Consider the following 15127-nt stretch of genomic DNA (forward strand, 5'->3'; position numbering starts at 1 on the left):
CTACTGCTGTCGTGCGGAGATATCTACGAATTTAAGCGTACTAGTTATTGATGCTGGGCGATGAACCAACTCCACCACGTGGCATTTGTCGACAGCTCATCCAGGGTAGCAGATTCCAAAACTAAGTAAATGTCTATCCACAGCAAGGTCTATATCGCTGCCTGCGATCTGGCCTTCCGATGATCCGCATTTAGGGTTTTCAGAATTCTGAATCACTGTCGTCTTGAGAAGCCCAGCAGCATCAGAAGCCAGCGGCATAGTAACCAAGCAAGGGCCATGTGAAACTGCCTCATTTTCATTTACGACATCGTAAGACGTCTCACAAAGATAGACAAGAAACTTTATAAAATTGCATAAAGTTTCGGAGGGGCAATATAGCAGAGGAAAATACCACCGCCAAGCACTCCGTATCGGTGGTCAACCAGCGATGAAACAGACGAAGCTAAAATGAGTGGCCCAAGTGTTTATCACTAGGATAATCACGACGGTTCAATCAACGACGTTGCTAGGCTACCGGATCCTCGGTACTCAGCTGATGCGCTTAGCTGCACGAGCCTGTTCTTGTACTCGAGATGCAGAATCGGCACGGCGTAGACGAACTCGTTCCCGGTTCTGCTCATGGCGTTGCTGGTCAAAAGGTGCCTGCTCCTCAGGAGTACGTATGACGCGTGGCCTATCCTTTTCGGAGCCGCAGAGAAACTGCTGCGCGCGCGCTCAGCTGTGGCAGAAAGCGACGACGTCACTACTGGCGCAGCCAATTGCGCGCTTCTCCTTCTCTTTCTTTCTCGGCATGTGCGCATGGGGTTGCGCCGGAGCGGTTTTTGGCATGCAGGCGAAAGACGGACGTGCGGACGAATCGACTAAAGCCACAGACAGCTTCGCTGTAAAAGTGTCGTAGTCTACAAGAAAATGTTCTCTAGCAAATAATTTTTTATAATATCTTGCCACACTAAAATGAAGTGCTAGTGTTGGTAGGTCTTGGCAGAATGCCAATTAAACCGTAGGTGACAACTGTCCCGAATTTGTCTTAACGTTTACAAGCTTGCGTTCATTTTACAATGTCACCAATGTTTTGCGAATGTTTCACCAATGTTTCACCAATGTTTCACCAATGTTTCACCAATGTTTTCACCAATGCAGGTGAAGCCTTGCGAAATATAGATCTGCGCGAAAAGGTTTAAAGGTGTTTAAAAATTTGGTGGCGGAAGTCAGCAAAACATTCGTGCAAGAAAGAATAATCGATGGTTCCTGTGTTGCACCTTGGTAGCAGCTCAAGACTACATAACACAAGGGTAGGCTCCCCTTGAGGAAACTTACTCAGATATGTTCTTAAAGCAGCCGAAATCTGAAACAGCAGATTCGCTAAAAAAGTAACTGTGTTGTAAAAACAACCTGTTGCTTTTCACTTTTTTTCGGTTTCAATAAATGGCTGCTACTTGGGTGCCCCATGTGAAGGTAAACCACCGTAAATAAAGCGCGTATGTATCTTACAAAAGGCGTACCGAAGAATGAAAAATAATATCACGCTATTTCCCCCCTCCTCCGCTTTCTCTTTGTCATGTCTGCGGTATCTTTACGAATCTTATTCTTCATAGATAGGGACGTATGATTAGCCTAGCTTGGCAATGTATAGCAGTATATTGATTTGTCTGAGCATTTCCTTTTGACTCAGAGAAAATTCCGTCAAATCAATATAATAAATATCCAGCCACGTGGTATACTGACCTGATACCCTTTTGTCCCATACGCCGTTTATGTCACCAATCAAGTCCTCCCTGAAACAAGGGCAAAGGAGAAAATGGCATCCACATGCACTTTCTATAGATAACTGGGAGAGTTTACAGGACCTGCACAACGCACATTGTTGAGCTTTACAGAGCCACTTCAGATACTAGATATCAACGATGAGTTGCAAGGAAAGGCATTTTTGTGGTTATCGCCTTGCGGAGACATGCGCACCACATGTGCAGTATTGTAATACATATTTACGAAAAATCAATAAACTGCGTGAAGTGAACAGTGACCGATAGAAGGGAGTGACATGCGAAGAGGACTGGCGCATTTTTATAATATTAGTCAGGAAAGCCAGACGTAGCATATATCTAGAGCGCACATATAAGTAAACTCACCGAAAAGCCTTTAGCTGCTTATTATAGTGAGAAATAAAGCTCGAACACAATCAACAAATGCAGTTGAGCAAATAACGTCTTTCAATTCATTTACAATCACCATATATATATATATCTATGTGTGTGTATATATATATATAGTTCGCGGTACCAGTGTGTGTGACGTTAAACTGTTCCTGCAAGGGGCGCGCGATGGCGAGCGGCTACGAGTAAGGCCATATGTGACGCTCCCTTGGGTGTGGTCGCCGCTGAGACTGGTCGCACGATTTCCCCTCGACGAAGGACCGCTCTCGTCGTTGGTGGAAGGAAAGCTTGAGAAGAAAAGCGTAGTGCTGCGCTAGACGGGCTGTGTGGCGACGATGACTCCTATGTGGCGCCAGAGCAGGGCGCGTCGTCTGTATGGAAATAAAGCCCGCTACTCACACCGTTCTTTTCCTATTATGAACGGCGCACCTATATAATCATAATACGAAACATTCACATGCGCAATAAAAACACCTATAGAGCTGCCCTCAAATTTCTCACTACGGAGTATAGTAATCGTAGGTGAATTTTTTCATCGAATATTCCCCATTATTAAGAGGGGGCGCTGGTAAGTTCCTGGATTTGCCAGCTTGCAGAGAAAGAAGACAAGGGAGAGGGGGAGGGGGCATATCATAGCATAATATGTTCGTTGGTAGCTGTGCTAATGTTAGATCTTTGCGATTCTCTTTTCGAAACATTTTTTTCTACTAGTCAGAAGCTGTGAAGGCAGAGGTGCAAGCAAGCTTTACACCTTTGGAGTTGTTAGTTATCGCAAACGTTTTGTTCCTCCACGAAAAATCAAAAAAGGACACTCACACCGAGATGCCACAAACACTGAAAAGTGTTCTTCCAACAGCACTGTCAAAACCGGGATATCTCGTTTCAAGGCTGGGCATTTTACCGTTGAAGATAAGCCCGCTCCTCAACCTCAACTGACCCGGCAGCATGCGATGCTTTCCATGAGCTGATTATGCAAGACCGGGGAATACCTGGAAAAGAGGCCACATACTGGATTTCTCACGGAAGTGTCTTGGGTTTGTTGTCTCCAGTGCTCTAGACATGCGCAATGTTTAAGCATAATGGGTGCCGAAATGACTGAACAGTGATTGGAAGAAGGAACGATTTGGAGCCTACGAAACAGTTTTTGACCATTTGAAGCGGCACAGGACCCTTCGTGTAAGTTCGTGATTCAGAATGAAATCTTACTACAGCTTTCTGATCCTGAAACCAAAAGAAACGGTCAAATGAACGGCGTCACAATGGGTCCCAGTGGCCAAGAAGGCTGCAAGCCCAGAGAGAGAGAGAGAGAAAAGAGAGGAAAGGCTGGGACGTCAAACAAATGAGTGTACGGTTTGCTACCCTAAACTGGGGGTAAGGGAACGGGGGAAAAATAAAGAAAGAGGAATGGAGTGAGCAGTGTGTCCGCAGTGAAGCGCCGTGACACAAAGTCAATTTCCAAAGCTGGCGATCTGCATTGATAGCAATTGGGACGACCAAAGGGCCAGTGGTCGGTACGCGAATGGGAGGCTACCGGTAAGCCACGAGGCTTACTCGAGACTTGCAAGCACTGGATTAAGAGCCTCCAGCGCTTGCGTTGCACTTCGCGATGACGGAGTATGCAACTTGCTGAAAAGGAGACCAAGGGTATTTATGAGGGACCGAAGCATCACAACCATTTGCCGCTATTCTTCAGACAATTTATCGGTAGTCGGTGCTGTGTACTCCACCGCGGTGCGCCGTATCCTTTGATGTGACTGTGGCTCCGGCTGTGGCATCCGCTACGTCATCGGTCGTGGCATCGGTTGTTGCACCAGCTGTAGCCTAGATATCTGTTATAAAGGTCATGGCTTCTCATTACTAGGACATAGACGGTGCACTGTTGGCGGACAACATACCTCAGGTGTCTACCATTAGGAGACGGTATTGTGCTAGCCTCCTGAACCTGCTATCAGCGGTAACTAAAACGAAATGCCGTGGAAAGTAGACCAAAGTGATTCTTTTAATTTGTCACGACAATGCACCTTCGCACACGTTCAACATTGTGGCTTTCAAAGGGAGCACCATGGGGTGTCCAGCATCTCTTCTACTCACCCGACCTGGCCTTCTCGATCTATTATCTCCCCTTAAAATTCAAAAACGCTTGAAGACGCAAAGTTCTGAGGACATTTCTGACGTCAAGCATGCAGCTGAGAGCTGGTTTGAGGCCCAATGAAAGTAGTTTCACATGAACGGTCTAGAAAACCTGCAACTAGGCTGTACCAACTGCAGCATTATCAGGGTGAAATATGTTGAGTAAATTAGTTATTTCATAACTCTGGCCCTCTTCTCTCTGGTCAAACCCCAGAACTTGTCAGCACCTCTTCGTATTCTGAGGGGCTTACTCTTCTACATGTAGTCATGTGTCCCAGACTTCGCATACTGGAGACTCCTTCATGCCAATAATTGACACACCGGTTCCTAATAACCTTTTCACCGATGGCTGCCGCTACTTGTGAAATTTATTTCAAGATTTCTTAAAACATCTTGTTTTTTTTTTCTGGAGAGCAGAATCAGCTGTAGACAGGTAGACCTACTGAGCTGCTAAAGTGAATGCACAAAAGCGTGCTTTGCACGTATAAGTCGTGGGCGATTGGTAAAATTTAAACGTCTCCTGCTCTCTATTCGCGTTTTTTTTAAATACGTAATGATAAACAGGGGTACAATTAACAAAGCTTACCGCTTGTAAGTGACGTTAACCATTGGGAAGCGAACTTCCCTGATAATATGGAAGATATTACGATTAGCTGGCACTTGCTGCTACGAGCACTTTAGTCTAAAGGCATGTTATAAATAAGGGCCCATGGTTTTTGGAGCTTATGTTTGTTCTAGACATTACCCTTATCCCTTGGACAGCCTACATCTTTCGCCCAAGCGCCATCCTCAGGCCTGAATGCGTACAGAACGCGCTTATTCGAGGTCACGCGGCCCCTCAGGTAGTTTTGGTTAGACTTTCTACAATGCATGAAGTTCAAAAAACTCTAAACGAAAAGGCCCACCATAAATTTCCGACAATTTCCACTGGAGCCACTGAAGCTTTCCACACTACACGTGCGCTAAAAGGTTTTTTCAGACGGAGAGCACGTAAAAATCAGAATCCCTCCACATCATCCCTACCCCTCCTTTCACTTTGCTGCAAGTTACGCAACGCGCGCTGCCGACTGCCCTTTCAGTGATGCTCGATGAGCTGGCTTTTTAACTGTTGATTTCGTTGTAAGGTTTTCAGTTAGGAAGCTTTAGATAACTTTTCAATCCAACCTATGTAATTGTTTCTAGGTGGCTGGTGTGTTCTTTGCGATCAGGAAACTAAATTGGGGTGATATACAGTAACCGCACACAGCGGCACACAGAGGGTCCCTGCAGTACCTCTGTAGCGCCCTATTCGAGTGGGGAGAGTGTTGGGCCTAAGGTGTAGGTTTAGCCTGGGTACAACTCCGATTTCCCTATCTAAATATAGCTGTAAAACGCAGACACGCTTTTATGAGACAACCACCGGACTGAGTTGAAATAAATGTGCTCCACTTGAATAAGAAAATAAAGTTGTAGTAACTATAGGAAGCAGAATTTTGATTTAGTGCCTGGAATATTGTGAAGAAATTCACGAAGCATGGTAAGCTTTCAAGAATTTAAAAAAACGAAGTTTATAAATTCTTAACTCTGCCCCAAAAACTGATATAGCAGTTTTGTAAACTATCTATTCAGGCATCTCAAGCGGACTCACGCGCCGAGAGTGCGCGAAGAACCATCGACCGCCGTTTGTGCACTGCGCGCAAGGTATCGTATATCGCTTCCTTTTCTGGTGCGGCAAAGTGTACATAGGGCAGACAAGCAGATGCCTCAATGACGGGCTAAGGGAACACAAGCAAAAATTGAACTGTTATCGAGATGAACATGTCTGCATGCATTGTGGCAATTGCGGGTGTAGACCACTCTTTAATGATTGTATAGCCTTGTTTAGAAATGCAGATAAAGATACGAGGGAGATTGTAGAAGCAAGCTCGATTGCAAAAAAAGGTGCAAGCTGCGTCAGCGCTCCGTCGATTTCTCTGAGCAGAAAGGACATGACCTATGTGGTAAATGCTGGGTTGCACGTGCGATGATTTCCACTCGTTTGAGCCGGCATAAATACCATGTTTTTCTGAAATAAAATTGACTGGATAGTTGGTGCACGGTCTGTCGTCTTTCTTGTCCATGTCAATGCAGCGCTTTGACTTCAAGCGATGAATTCAGAGCATCCATAAAATTGTTACACTTTTTGCAAGCGTTCTGCAAACGTTCTGCTCAGAAATTAGTAGTGTCTATCACAGCGGTGTACAAGTATGGTTTCCCGCTTTAGATCTATTATTAGGTTTAATTTATGCAATTGTGAAATCGTTTGTCATTGCTAAGGTATAGAATTGCAAGCTTACAAGCTGGGGATTTATGAAATGTTACAATTTTCAATAAGCAAAAAAATTTGTCTGCCCAAAATGAAGATCATGATTCCTACAGTGACTACATTTTAACGTCCTTAAATTGTTGTAGTGGAGGCTATCCAGACACCTTGTCCACTACGGTACCATTAACTTCATCACGACGTTTGCAGTGGTTGCTTAGAAATAGACGTTCTCCCTTTTCATGTGCTAAGGTAGGAGCTGCCGAGCTAACGCTTGTTGTTAAGTGGCCAGAAATCACCAGCTGTAGAATGTCGCCATTCCGCTGTACGTGTCTTTGAACAACGGATTTAGCATGCCACCGCGATATTTGCTCTTCCGCCTTGACGCCACTCTGCGGTAAAGATCACGAGCGGCGGTGATTCTGCCTGTCTTATTTGTCCAAAAATTGCGATGTCACGCAATACAATTCCATTTACACGCGCATCACAATTAGCTTATCAGTCTGCGTTCTAATACTGTCTATGCGCACAAATGGAAAAGAAAAGTTGCTGGCTCTCCCGTAATCGGGAGGAGATGTAAGCATGAAATGGCACCCGGCAATGCGGATTGATTGGAGATCATTCTAGCTGCAATCTTAAAATGGTGTGTAGCGGACCTTCGCAATCGCGAGCCCCACCACACCACACCGCACGACACCACACTACGCCATAATGTGCTCTGGTCCAGACGGAGGCTGCCCAGCCAGATGAAGAAAGCCGGCTGAAGGTCGCACGACTGGCCGCGAAAGACGCCAGGGAGACCGAACGCACTTACCAGCTAGAAGAAAAAAAGCGTCTGAAGGAGGCACCACGAAGCGTATCGCCATCTCTCGGGGTGACGCAAAACCAACGCCGTGTAACTCACGGACCGCTGGCATTCAACACAAGCAACCATGCCTCAGCTTCAAAAGATTACACTGAAGTATATAGTGCGCTGTATCTGCCTTTTGATCGTCGATATTTGAAATGACAAAACATCAGTATACTAGAGGTTAAAGTTTGAGGGATATTGTGAACAAACATTAGGAAGAACTCGGAAGCAATATGTTTTGCAATATGCTTGGGCAGTAGCTAGCGTATGTAATGCGGTCCTGTACAAAGGGCTGGGGGTCAGAGACCGCTTTTTCTTAAGTTTTGAATGGTTGCCCGGATGATCTCGCTTCGTTCTCGCAATTTGCCCGGATTTTGTAGTTTGAGTGCCCGGATAACGGCTCTGGCTTTTTGCTCAAGGTCACTTGAAGGTCGCCGACAGCGGCAGCTGAAAGGATTTCACGCTTAAAATGAGCGTGCGTGAAGTGCCTTCTGCTGAAGGAGAACAGGGTTTTATGCTTTCCCATTCGAAACTACGTATAAAGTCGATCGTATTGAGCGCGCTTCTGTTCTGATCACTTGGATCTCATTAGCGTTATTAAAGAGTTTTAGAATTGGGGTACCACGACTCTGGGTCCCGAATCCACGTTGGGCTGGCTGCTCTTCGAAACAGTTGAGCAGCAGAGTTTGAGAATTGGGTCAAACGCAGAGAGCGTTGGGTCGAGCTCTCGAGACGTCGCAGTAGGGAAAACAAAAGGTACTTGAAAGAAAAAAAAAAGAATTGTTTTTGTTACAAGTGCAATTGAAGAGAACTCATTTTTTATATAAAAGAGCAAACAATAAAATGTAATAAACGTAATCACTGTGTCAGTCCCACGGCTCTCTTGGCTAACTCGCGATTTCCCGTCACCCTCGAGAGCGACCCGAGACGGCTCGGGGACCCACGCTAGCTTTACATTTTTGGTTCTTTGGTGAACGCGGCCGAAATAATTCCCAAGACAGGCTTGGATTTTGCTCATGCGTATTTGTGGCCCGTAATTTTCTTGGGTCCGCACTTCGTAAAACTCTCTGTTAAGCCAAACATGTCACGAACAAAGTACACATGCAGCGAAGCGTTACCCTATTTTTTTCAGCTAGTACTGCGGTTGCAAGTGGCATGCTTATACATACAGAAAACATCGCTACTGGCCCTCCCAAAGTGACAGTACAAGAATGCCGCATATATTATTAAGGAACTGCTAGCGAGTTGGAGCCTACAGAAAGAATGACCGTGAGATGGCAGATTATCAGCTGCGGTGATAGCAGAGGAAGTCAATCTCACTACTCCACAACGTGTTTTACCTAAAGCACCTGCTACATCCAGCTATCGTAAACTACAAACATACGCTTGTTCAACAGCCAATAGTCCCAAACATCCCATTTAGGTGAATACATGCACTGCAATGCATTGGGAATGCAGAATTCCTGCTTTACTTACGAGGTGAGTAGCAAGAATATATCAGGATAGCCAATGGCGAGCCCTGCGATTTCCATAAAAAATTTTGTAAGTGTCTGGAGTGCCATAACAAAGTTTCCAAAGGCCCGGACATAGCTGCGCTCCTGAAAAGTAATTGTCAAAAGTCATCTCAGCTGCATACGGCTAAAAAATGACAAGCTGTTGAGAATATTGGCTCGTACCAGGACTTCGTGTACGAGAATCCCTACTAAGCGCAGCTGAACGCTGGGTTGCGTCAAATCTTGAAGCTTCATGTTGAGCTGTAAGCAAAAGACTGGCAGTTATATATTCATACATTCAAGTTACCTTAAAACGGCTTCACGTTAAGGGTGGGCAAATAAAAATTAGGTGAGCATAACGTAGATATAATTCAAGAACAATGTTTCTTAAGCTTACGGGGCAGGCATACAAACTTCATGAAACAGTAAGCAAAAACAAAAAAGGGACACAAAATGAAAAAAAAAAATGAATGCAAACTAAAATTTAATTGGTAAATATGTACAGGGTGTTTACGCGAGCACTTTCAAAAAATTCTAAAGGTTGCCTGTAGTTGTAGTTGTAGTTCATTGTAGTTGATGAGCTGGTCTACTCGAAGAGGCGGACATTACTTGCACAAAAAGTTGAAATGCATGATGGATAATTAACAAAATATTAATAATTATGTTCTTAACTCATTACCTTATGGTCCCTATTGCAATTCATGTATTCTAGCCATGGAGTTCGCAAGGTAGATCCACTTAGAAATAATTCTCAGGATGAAACCAGTTTCGGGATAATAATCCCCGAACTTTGCGGAGAAATGCATTGGCGTTCTAGTTACTTCATTAACAAAACTTCGTTTTATTCAATGAAGCACAAGAGTAACTGGAATGCCAGTGCATTTCTTCGCAACGTTCAATAATTAATATCTCGAAAGTGGTGTCATCCTGAGAATTCGTTCCAAGTGGATCCACCTTGCGAAAATGCAATATTCTTATTTTATTTATTTTCAAAGCTGCAAGTCTCGAACACGAGAGCATAGAAGTTGGGCATTCATACACTTCCAGCGTACGAACAGCGATGAACAGTCTAACTCTGCCCGAGAAAACAAAGCAAAAAGAAAACAGTGCTACAGAAAGGTGCCATACAGTTGCAGATCACATGCAGTTCGGTAAATTCACGGTACCCTAGACAGCGTAATCAGTTTACTGTAAAAAAAATACGGCGTTCTACGTGCCAAAATTGCTATCTGATTATGAGGTACACCGTAATGGGAGACTCCGGAAATTTGGACCACCTGGGGTTCTTTAACGTGCACCTAAATATCAGCACACGGGTGTTTTCGCATTTCGCCCCCATCGAAATGCAGCCGCCATGGTCTGGATACGATGCCGCGACCTCGTGCTTAGCCACTAGGCAACTGGGGCGGGTATCAGTTTATTGTGTTGATTACATAAATGACAGCATTAAATGTATTTTTAAGATTCTCCAATAAGATCGGTTTACGCATTGTGTAGTTGGTTACGGAAAGCTGAAAATTAAACTTTTAGTGATACTTGGGCCTAGTTTATCCCATGCTTTCTCTGCAACCGGAGAAAGCGATGATTGAACAGTGTCCTTATGGAAAGAATACTCTGTTAGTGTGTACAAGTTTTTGTGGTGAGAGATTTGTAAAGTGATGAGTACGTGTAAGAATGTATTTTAATCCGATTGTGGAGTCCCTGGTGTAGTAACTTCAAGCGCGCTAGTTTTGCTCTGGCAAATGTTGTTGGACGGCCCACTTCAACTACAAGTTAGTGGGCTAGTCATGACAAGTCTACAAGGTCCTCAATATTTCGCTGGACATTTTCGAAAAAGAAACGGGCGCAGCTTGCACTAGTGGTGCAAGGCAGGAGTCAAAAGAGGAGCTGGTGATCACCTAGCGTTTACGTGGCTTGTCTAAGTTGTTTGTAGGTTTTGCGAGGTTATGCTAGGTTTCGCTGAGTTCTTAGTAGGCGTGGCTAAGTCGTTTGTAGGTTTTGCAAGGTTACGGTCGGCTTAGCTATATTGTTTCTGGGTTTTGCGAGGTTATGCTGGGTTTTGCTAAGTTATTGCATTGTTGGACTTGGCGCTGGACGTTTTCGAGCAGTCCCAGGCCGGGATCGCTTTCTCGGCGACGTCGCGCGTTCAGACGCCGACTATCGTGTTCCCTGGACTGAAACTCGGGATCCTCGACTCGGCGTCGCCTCTTCTCAACCGAAGCTTCAGTGCAGTGTTCCTGATCAGCTCGGCGGCGACGCATCGTTTCTCGCTTGGCAGTACGGCGCTGTTCCTGGGAAGCCGTTTCTTCTGCGGGCGTTCGGACTTTCTTCGGTCTTCCCATGGTGCAGCGCCTATGCACGGAGTAGAGGAAGCGAGGGGTGTGTCGCCGCGCCGGCTGTGCAGAGCTTTTTCTCGCCTGTGACGTCACGACTCAACCCTACGCGCGTGGGGTACGACGATGCTATGTGGCTCGGTGCTCTCGCAGGTGGTTACTAGGCAACACGCGACGGTGCACAGCTGGGCTGAGTTTTCTGGTAACGCTCCACGGCGGAACTAAAGCTTAAACAACTCCGCTGTTAAAAAGACTTTACGCTCACCGCAGCGCTGTTCTCGCTCAAACTTTGCAAAACGATCAAATTTTGGCGTCAGCTTCGTTTAGTACCACAATTGGCACAGTTTTTTGCCTAGTTTCTGAGAAAGAATTGCCCGTGGTTTAGCTCTGGTTAACCCCAGTTGAATTGCGAAAGCAAGAGCTGCAAAAGCGGTCTCTTCCGCAGTTGAAGAGTCACCCCGGGACGTGGCACAACTTCTAGTAGCATCTTCGTTACGACGCTTCTCGAGTCGTGCTGCGCGTTCTTCTGGCGTCTCTTGAGCGTGTTGTCTCTTCCTCGCTTGGTTCTGTCGTTGTTGCGTCTCTTTCGCGCTCTGTATAACGACTAAATACACTGAGGCGAAGCGCATACATATATACCCCCCGCGAGGCGACACCTCCTCTCCCTCTACCCCAGCGCAGCACATCTGGTGGAGCGAGCGGTGACGACAGCGGCGTCGACGGTGGCGCCATCTCTTGGAGCGTGGCTGCGGCGTTGCTAGGCAAAGGCGGCTCAAGTTCTTTCGTCGGCCACGGCATATGGCATACGGCATACGGCTGCCTGCCTACGGCATACGGCGCGACGAGCCGAAATGGCTCGCTGGCGGGCGGTGTAAAACTTTCGCTTTAAAACTTGGTAATTAGCCTGCGCTTATGAGAATGCGAGCAGCTGCCAGGATGGCGCAAGCATAAACTTGTGACGCCACCTGGCATCATCTGCAGAAAGCAGACTTTCAGGGAGGGCTGCCGCGTGTTGCCAGCTCCTGGGTCAGGCGACTGCCCTCCCTCTGCAGATGACGACAGGCGGCGACATAAGTTTATGCTTGTGCCGTTTCGGCAGCAGCTCGCATCCCCTGAAGCGCAGGAAAATTTCCAGTTTTTTCTTAGAAACACAAGAAATTAACTCTGCCAAGTGTTATACTAAACGAAGTCGAGGCCAAAATGCGATCGTTCTGCAGAACTTGAGCAACAACAGTGCAGCGGTGAGCGCAAAATTGTTTTGCGAACACGCCCAGCGAAATATTCAGGACCCAATATTTCTTGTAGATGAATCTGATGGCTTTCTTTTGGACCCTTTTTATTTATTTATGTTAGACCTAGTGCGTGCAATCCAAACAACGTCGGCATATTATAGAATTGGGCGCGTGAAAGTGATGTAGGCTAGCAACTTAGTATATCAGGCTGCATACCGCAAGCAACGTCTGCGACAAAAGCTTTCGCAGGGAAGTAGAAGTGACGATATCGGTGTGTGAATCTCAGTGAAGGTTTGATGTTAAATGACGCCAAAATATTTCTGCTGGTTGACTGCCGTGAAAAACGTAGGTAACGTTAGATGGATTCTTTTTTGCTGTAATTGTTATGCAGATTGATTTTTTTTGTTTACGTGCTATATCATTTAGAATTTTTTTAGTGAACTATTGAGAATATCGTGGCCTTCCGGGCCGTTTGTATATGATGCAGTTATGTGCAAAAGGTTGCAAGTGATGTCGTTAATGAAAATCAGGAATAACAGAGGTCCCTAAGACTCATCTCTGGGGGAAACCTGAGGTGACGGTGACTGTATTTGATGCTTCGTCCTAAATAGTGTGTTGCAAACCTTGGGATAAAAAGCTTTTGATCCATGCAATAATTGGTCCCTCCCCAATAATGGTCCTCAGTTTGGAGATTAGCTTGGCAGGGATACACGCCATAGAGGGGGCCATAAGGTAATTAGTAACAAAGTTTAATTAGTCAGTTTTTTGTTTTCAGTCTATAATGCATTTCCATTTTTAACTAGTAATGGCCGCCTCTTCGAGTAGACCAGCTCATGAACAAAAATTGTGATATCTGCCAAGGCAACCTTTAAAGCTTTTTGAAAGTGTTCTCAGACACACCCGGAATATAACCATGACCAAATAAAGCCAACAGACAATGAAACCAAGGAAAGCAACGGGAAAACTAGCTGTGGTTAAAACTGAAGCGAAGGCGTGGCTGAAGCACGCGCACTTCGTCATCCGCTTCCCCCCCCCCCCCCCCCCCCGTCGAGACAGTCACAGTTATGAAGGTGCAAAATAACGCTGCCATTTGCTGACATCAGCAATATCACTGACACTGCCTTAAGGCATCACTCAGTGGTTGAGCTCACAGTTCACTGGTGAACCTTGCGTAGATTCTTGTAAGGACCTTTCATGATGGAACTGAACTTGTCATTGTTGGGATGCCATGGTGTCTCGTGAAGTACCGAGTCACCGGCTAAAAGGTCAAGCGGGAGAAACTTCCTGTCGTAGATTACTTTATCCTTATTATGGTAGGCGACCGAGTTTTTAACTGCAGTTTTCCTTGCTTCCTCAACGGCTTCACCTCTTGGCTTCGATATGGGTGTATAAGATGAAATGCCATAGATCAGGCATGAAGGCACGTAGCCAGTAACTTCGTGAGGTGTTCTATTGTATTCGTCGATCACATGCCATCGTAACTGAGGCCAAGACGTCTGTGGTTCATCGTTGATATTGAATTTAAGTTTGGAAACTATGGTTTGATTTGTCCTCCCGTTCATACCATGGCGTAGTGGATGATGAGACGACGTAAAGCGTTGATGTATTCAGTTACGCATTAAGAACTGCTTAAAATTTCCTGCTCTGAACCCTGTTTGACGATCTCAAAGAAACTTCCGTGGCTTGTCGGCAGTAAAAATGCTTTTTAGGCATAAAATATAGGCGTCGCTGTTTTCTTTTTGTGAACAAATGTCTATAAATGGCGAGTGGCATTGTAAGTGATCAAATGGATGAATCTTTTTGATGAGCCGTATCCACAAAATCCTCCAATTGGTGTCCATTGCAAGAACATCAAAATGATCTTCAGACGAAGGCAGTGACTCAGGTGATCCCTACTTTGCTTTTGTCTTCTTGCATCTCTCGCATGTGTCACAATGTCGAGTGTAGTTGGTGGCATCGGTTATTATATCTAGCCAAGATAGTATTGCGAAGACAAGAATGAGAATGTTTTCTTCACGCCGACATGCACAAGATGTTAATGAGCGTTCCTGTAAATGGGTGGATGCAGATCAGAAGGCAGGTATATCTTCCTTAGGTCCTTCTTTTTTGACGTTGTCTGTGCAGGTTTATAGCAATTATGTTCCTCTGTGGCATACATTTTTACATTCCTGAAGATCGGTGCGTGAGAGGAGCGGCACTACAGGAGCTCTGGAAAGTGCGTCATCTTCAACATTGATTGCGCCTTTCTGGTGTTTAATGATCCCCTCATACAATGACGACTTTAAACACCGCCAAAAAAGCCGAGTTTGAGGATTCTTGACATTCTTCAGTCACTGTTGCGCAGAAGGATCCATTACAACAGTGAACGGCTTGCCATGAAGATAACAATGCCAATTATTAATCGCATCTACGACGGCAAGACATTATCTCACTGTGATGGCGTAGCTAACTTTGTGCTTAAGTAGTTTACGGGAATAATAGGCAACTGGATGTTCATTGATTTTGTCATCTTGCTGCTTCAGCACGGCACGAATCCCTTCCCCGGACGCATCGCAGTATACAGTGTATAGTCTTCAAGCGTTGTATATGCGAAACACTGGTTTCTCAGTACGAGCTTGTCGAGTTCCGAAAAAGGCTCTTTCGCATACATATGTC

General features: G+C 45.4%; 1 protein-coding gene across 2 annotated transcripts in view; it reads right to left on the reverse strand.

Moving 5' to 3' along the window:
• The window catches only part of LOC126527826 (A disintegrin and metalloproteinase with thrombospondin motifs like), a 104039-nt gene that overhangs the window by 64406 nt on the left and 24506 nt on the right, over nt 1–15127 (reverse strand). For both annotated transcript variants that reach the window (XM_055069242.1, XM_055069243.1), the window contains exons 2-4: nt 9091–9168; nt 8891–9012; nt 1726–1775 (exon numbers count right to left, since the gene is read on the reverse strand). In XM_055069242.1, the coding sequence (XP_054925217.1) occupies nt 1726–1775; nt 8891–9012; nt 9091–9168 (250 nt within the window). The remainder of the gene's footprint in view (nt 1–1725; nt 1776–8890; nt 9013–9090; nt 9169–15127) is intronic.

The sequence above is a fragment of the Dermacentor andersoni genome, chromosome 9 (genome assembly GCF_023375885.2).
Source record: "Dermacentor andersoni chromosome 9, qqDerAnde1_hic_scaffold, whole genome shotgun sequence".
In the NCBI taxonomy this organism is placed as follows: domain Eukaryota; kingdom Metazoa; phylum Arthropoda; class Arachnida; order Ixodida; family Ixodidae; genus Dermacentor; species Dermacentor andersoni.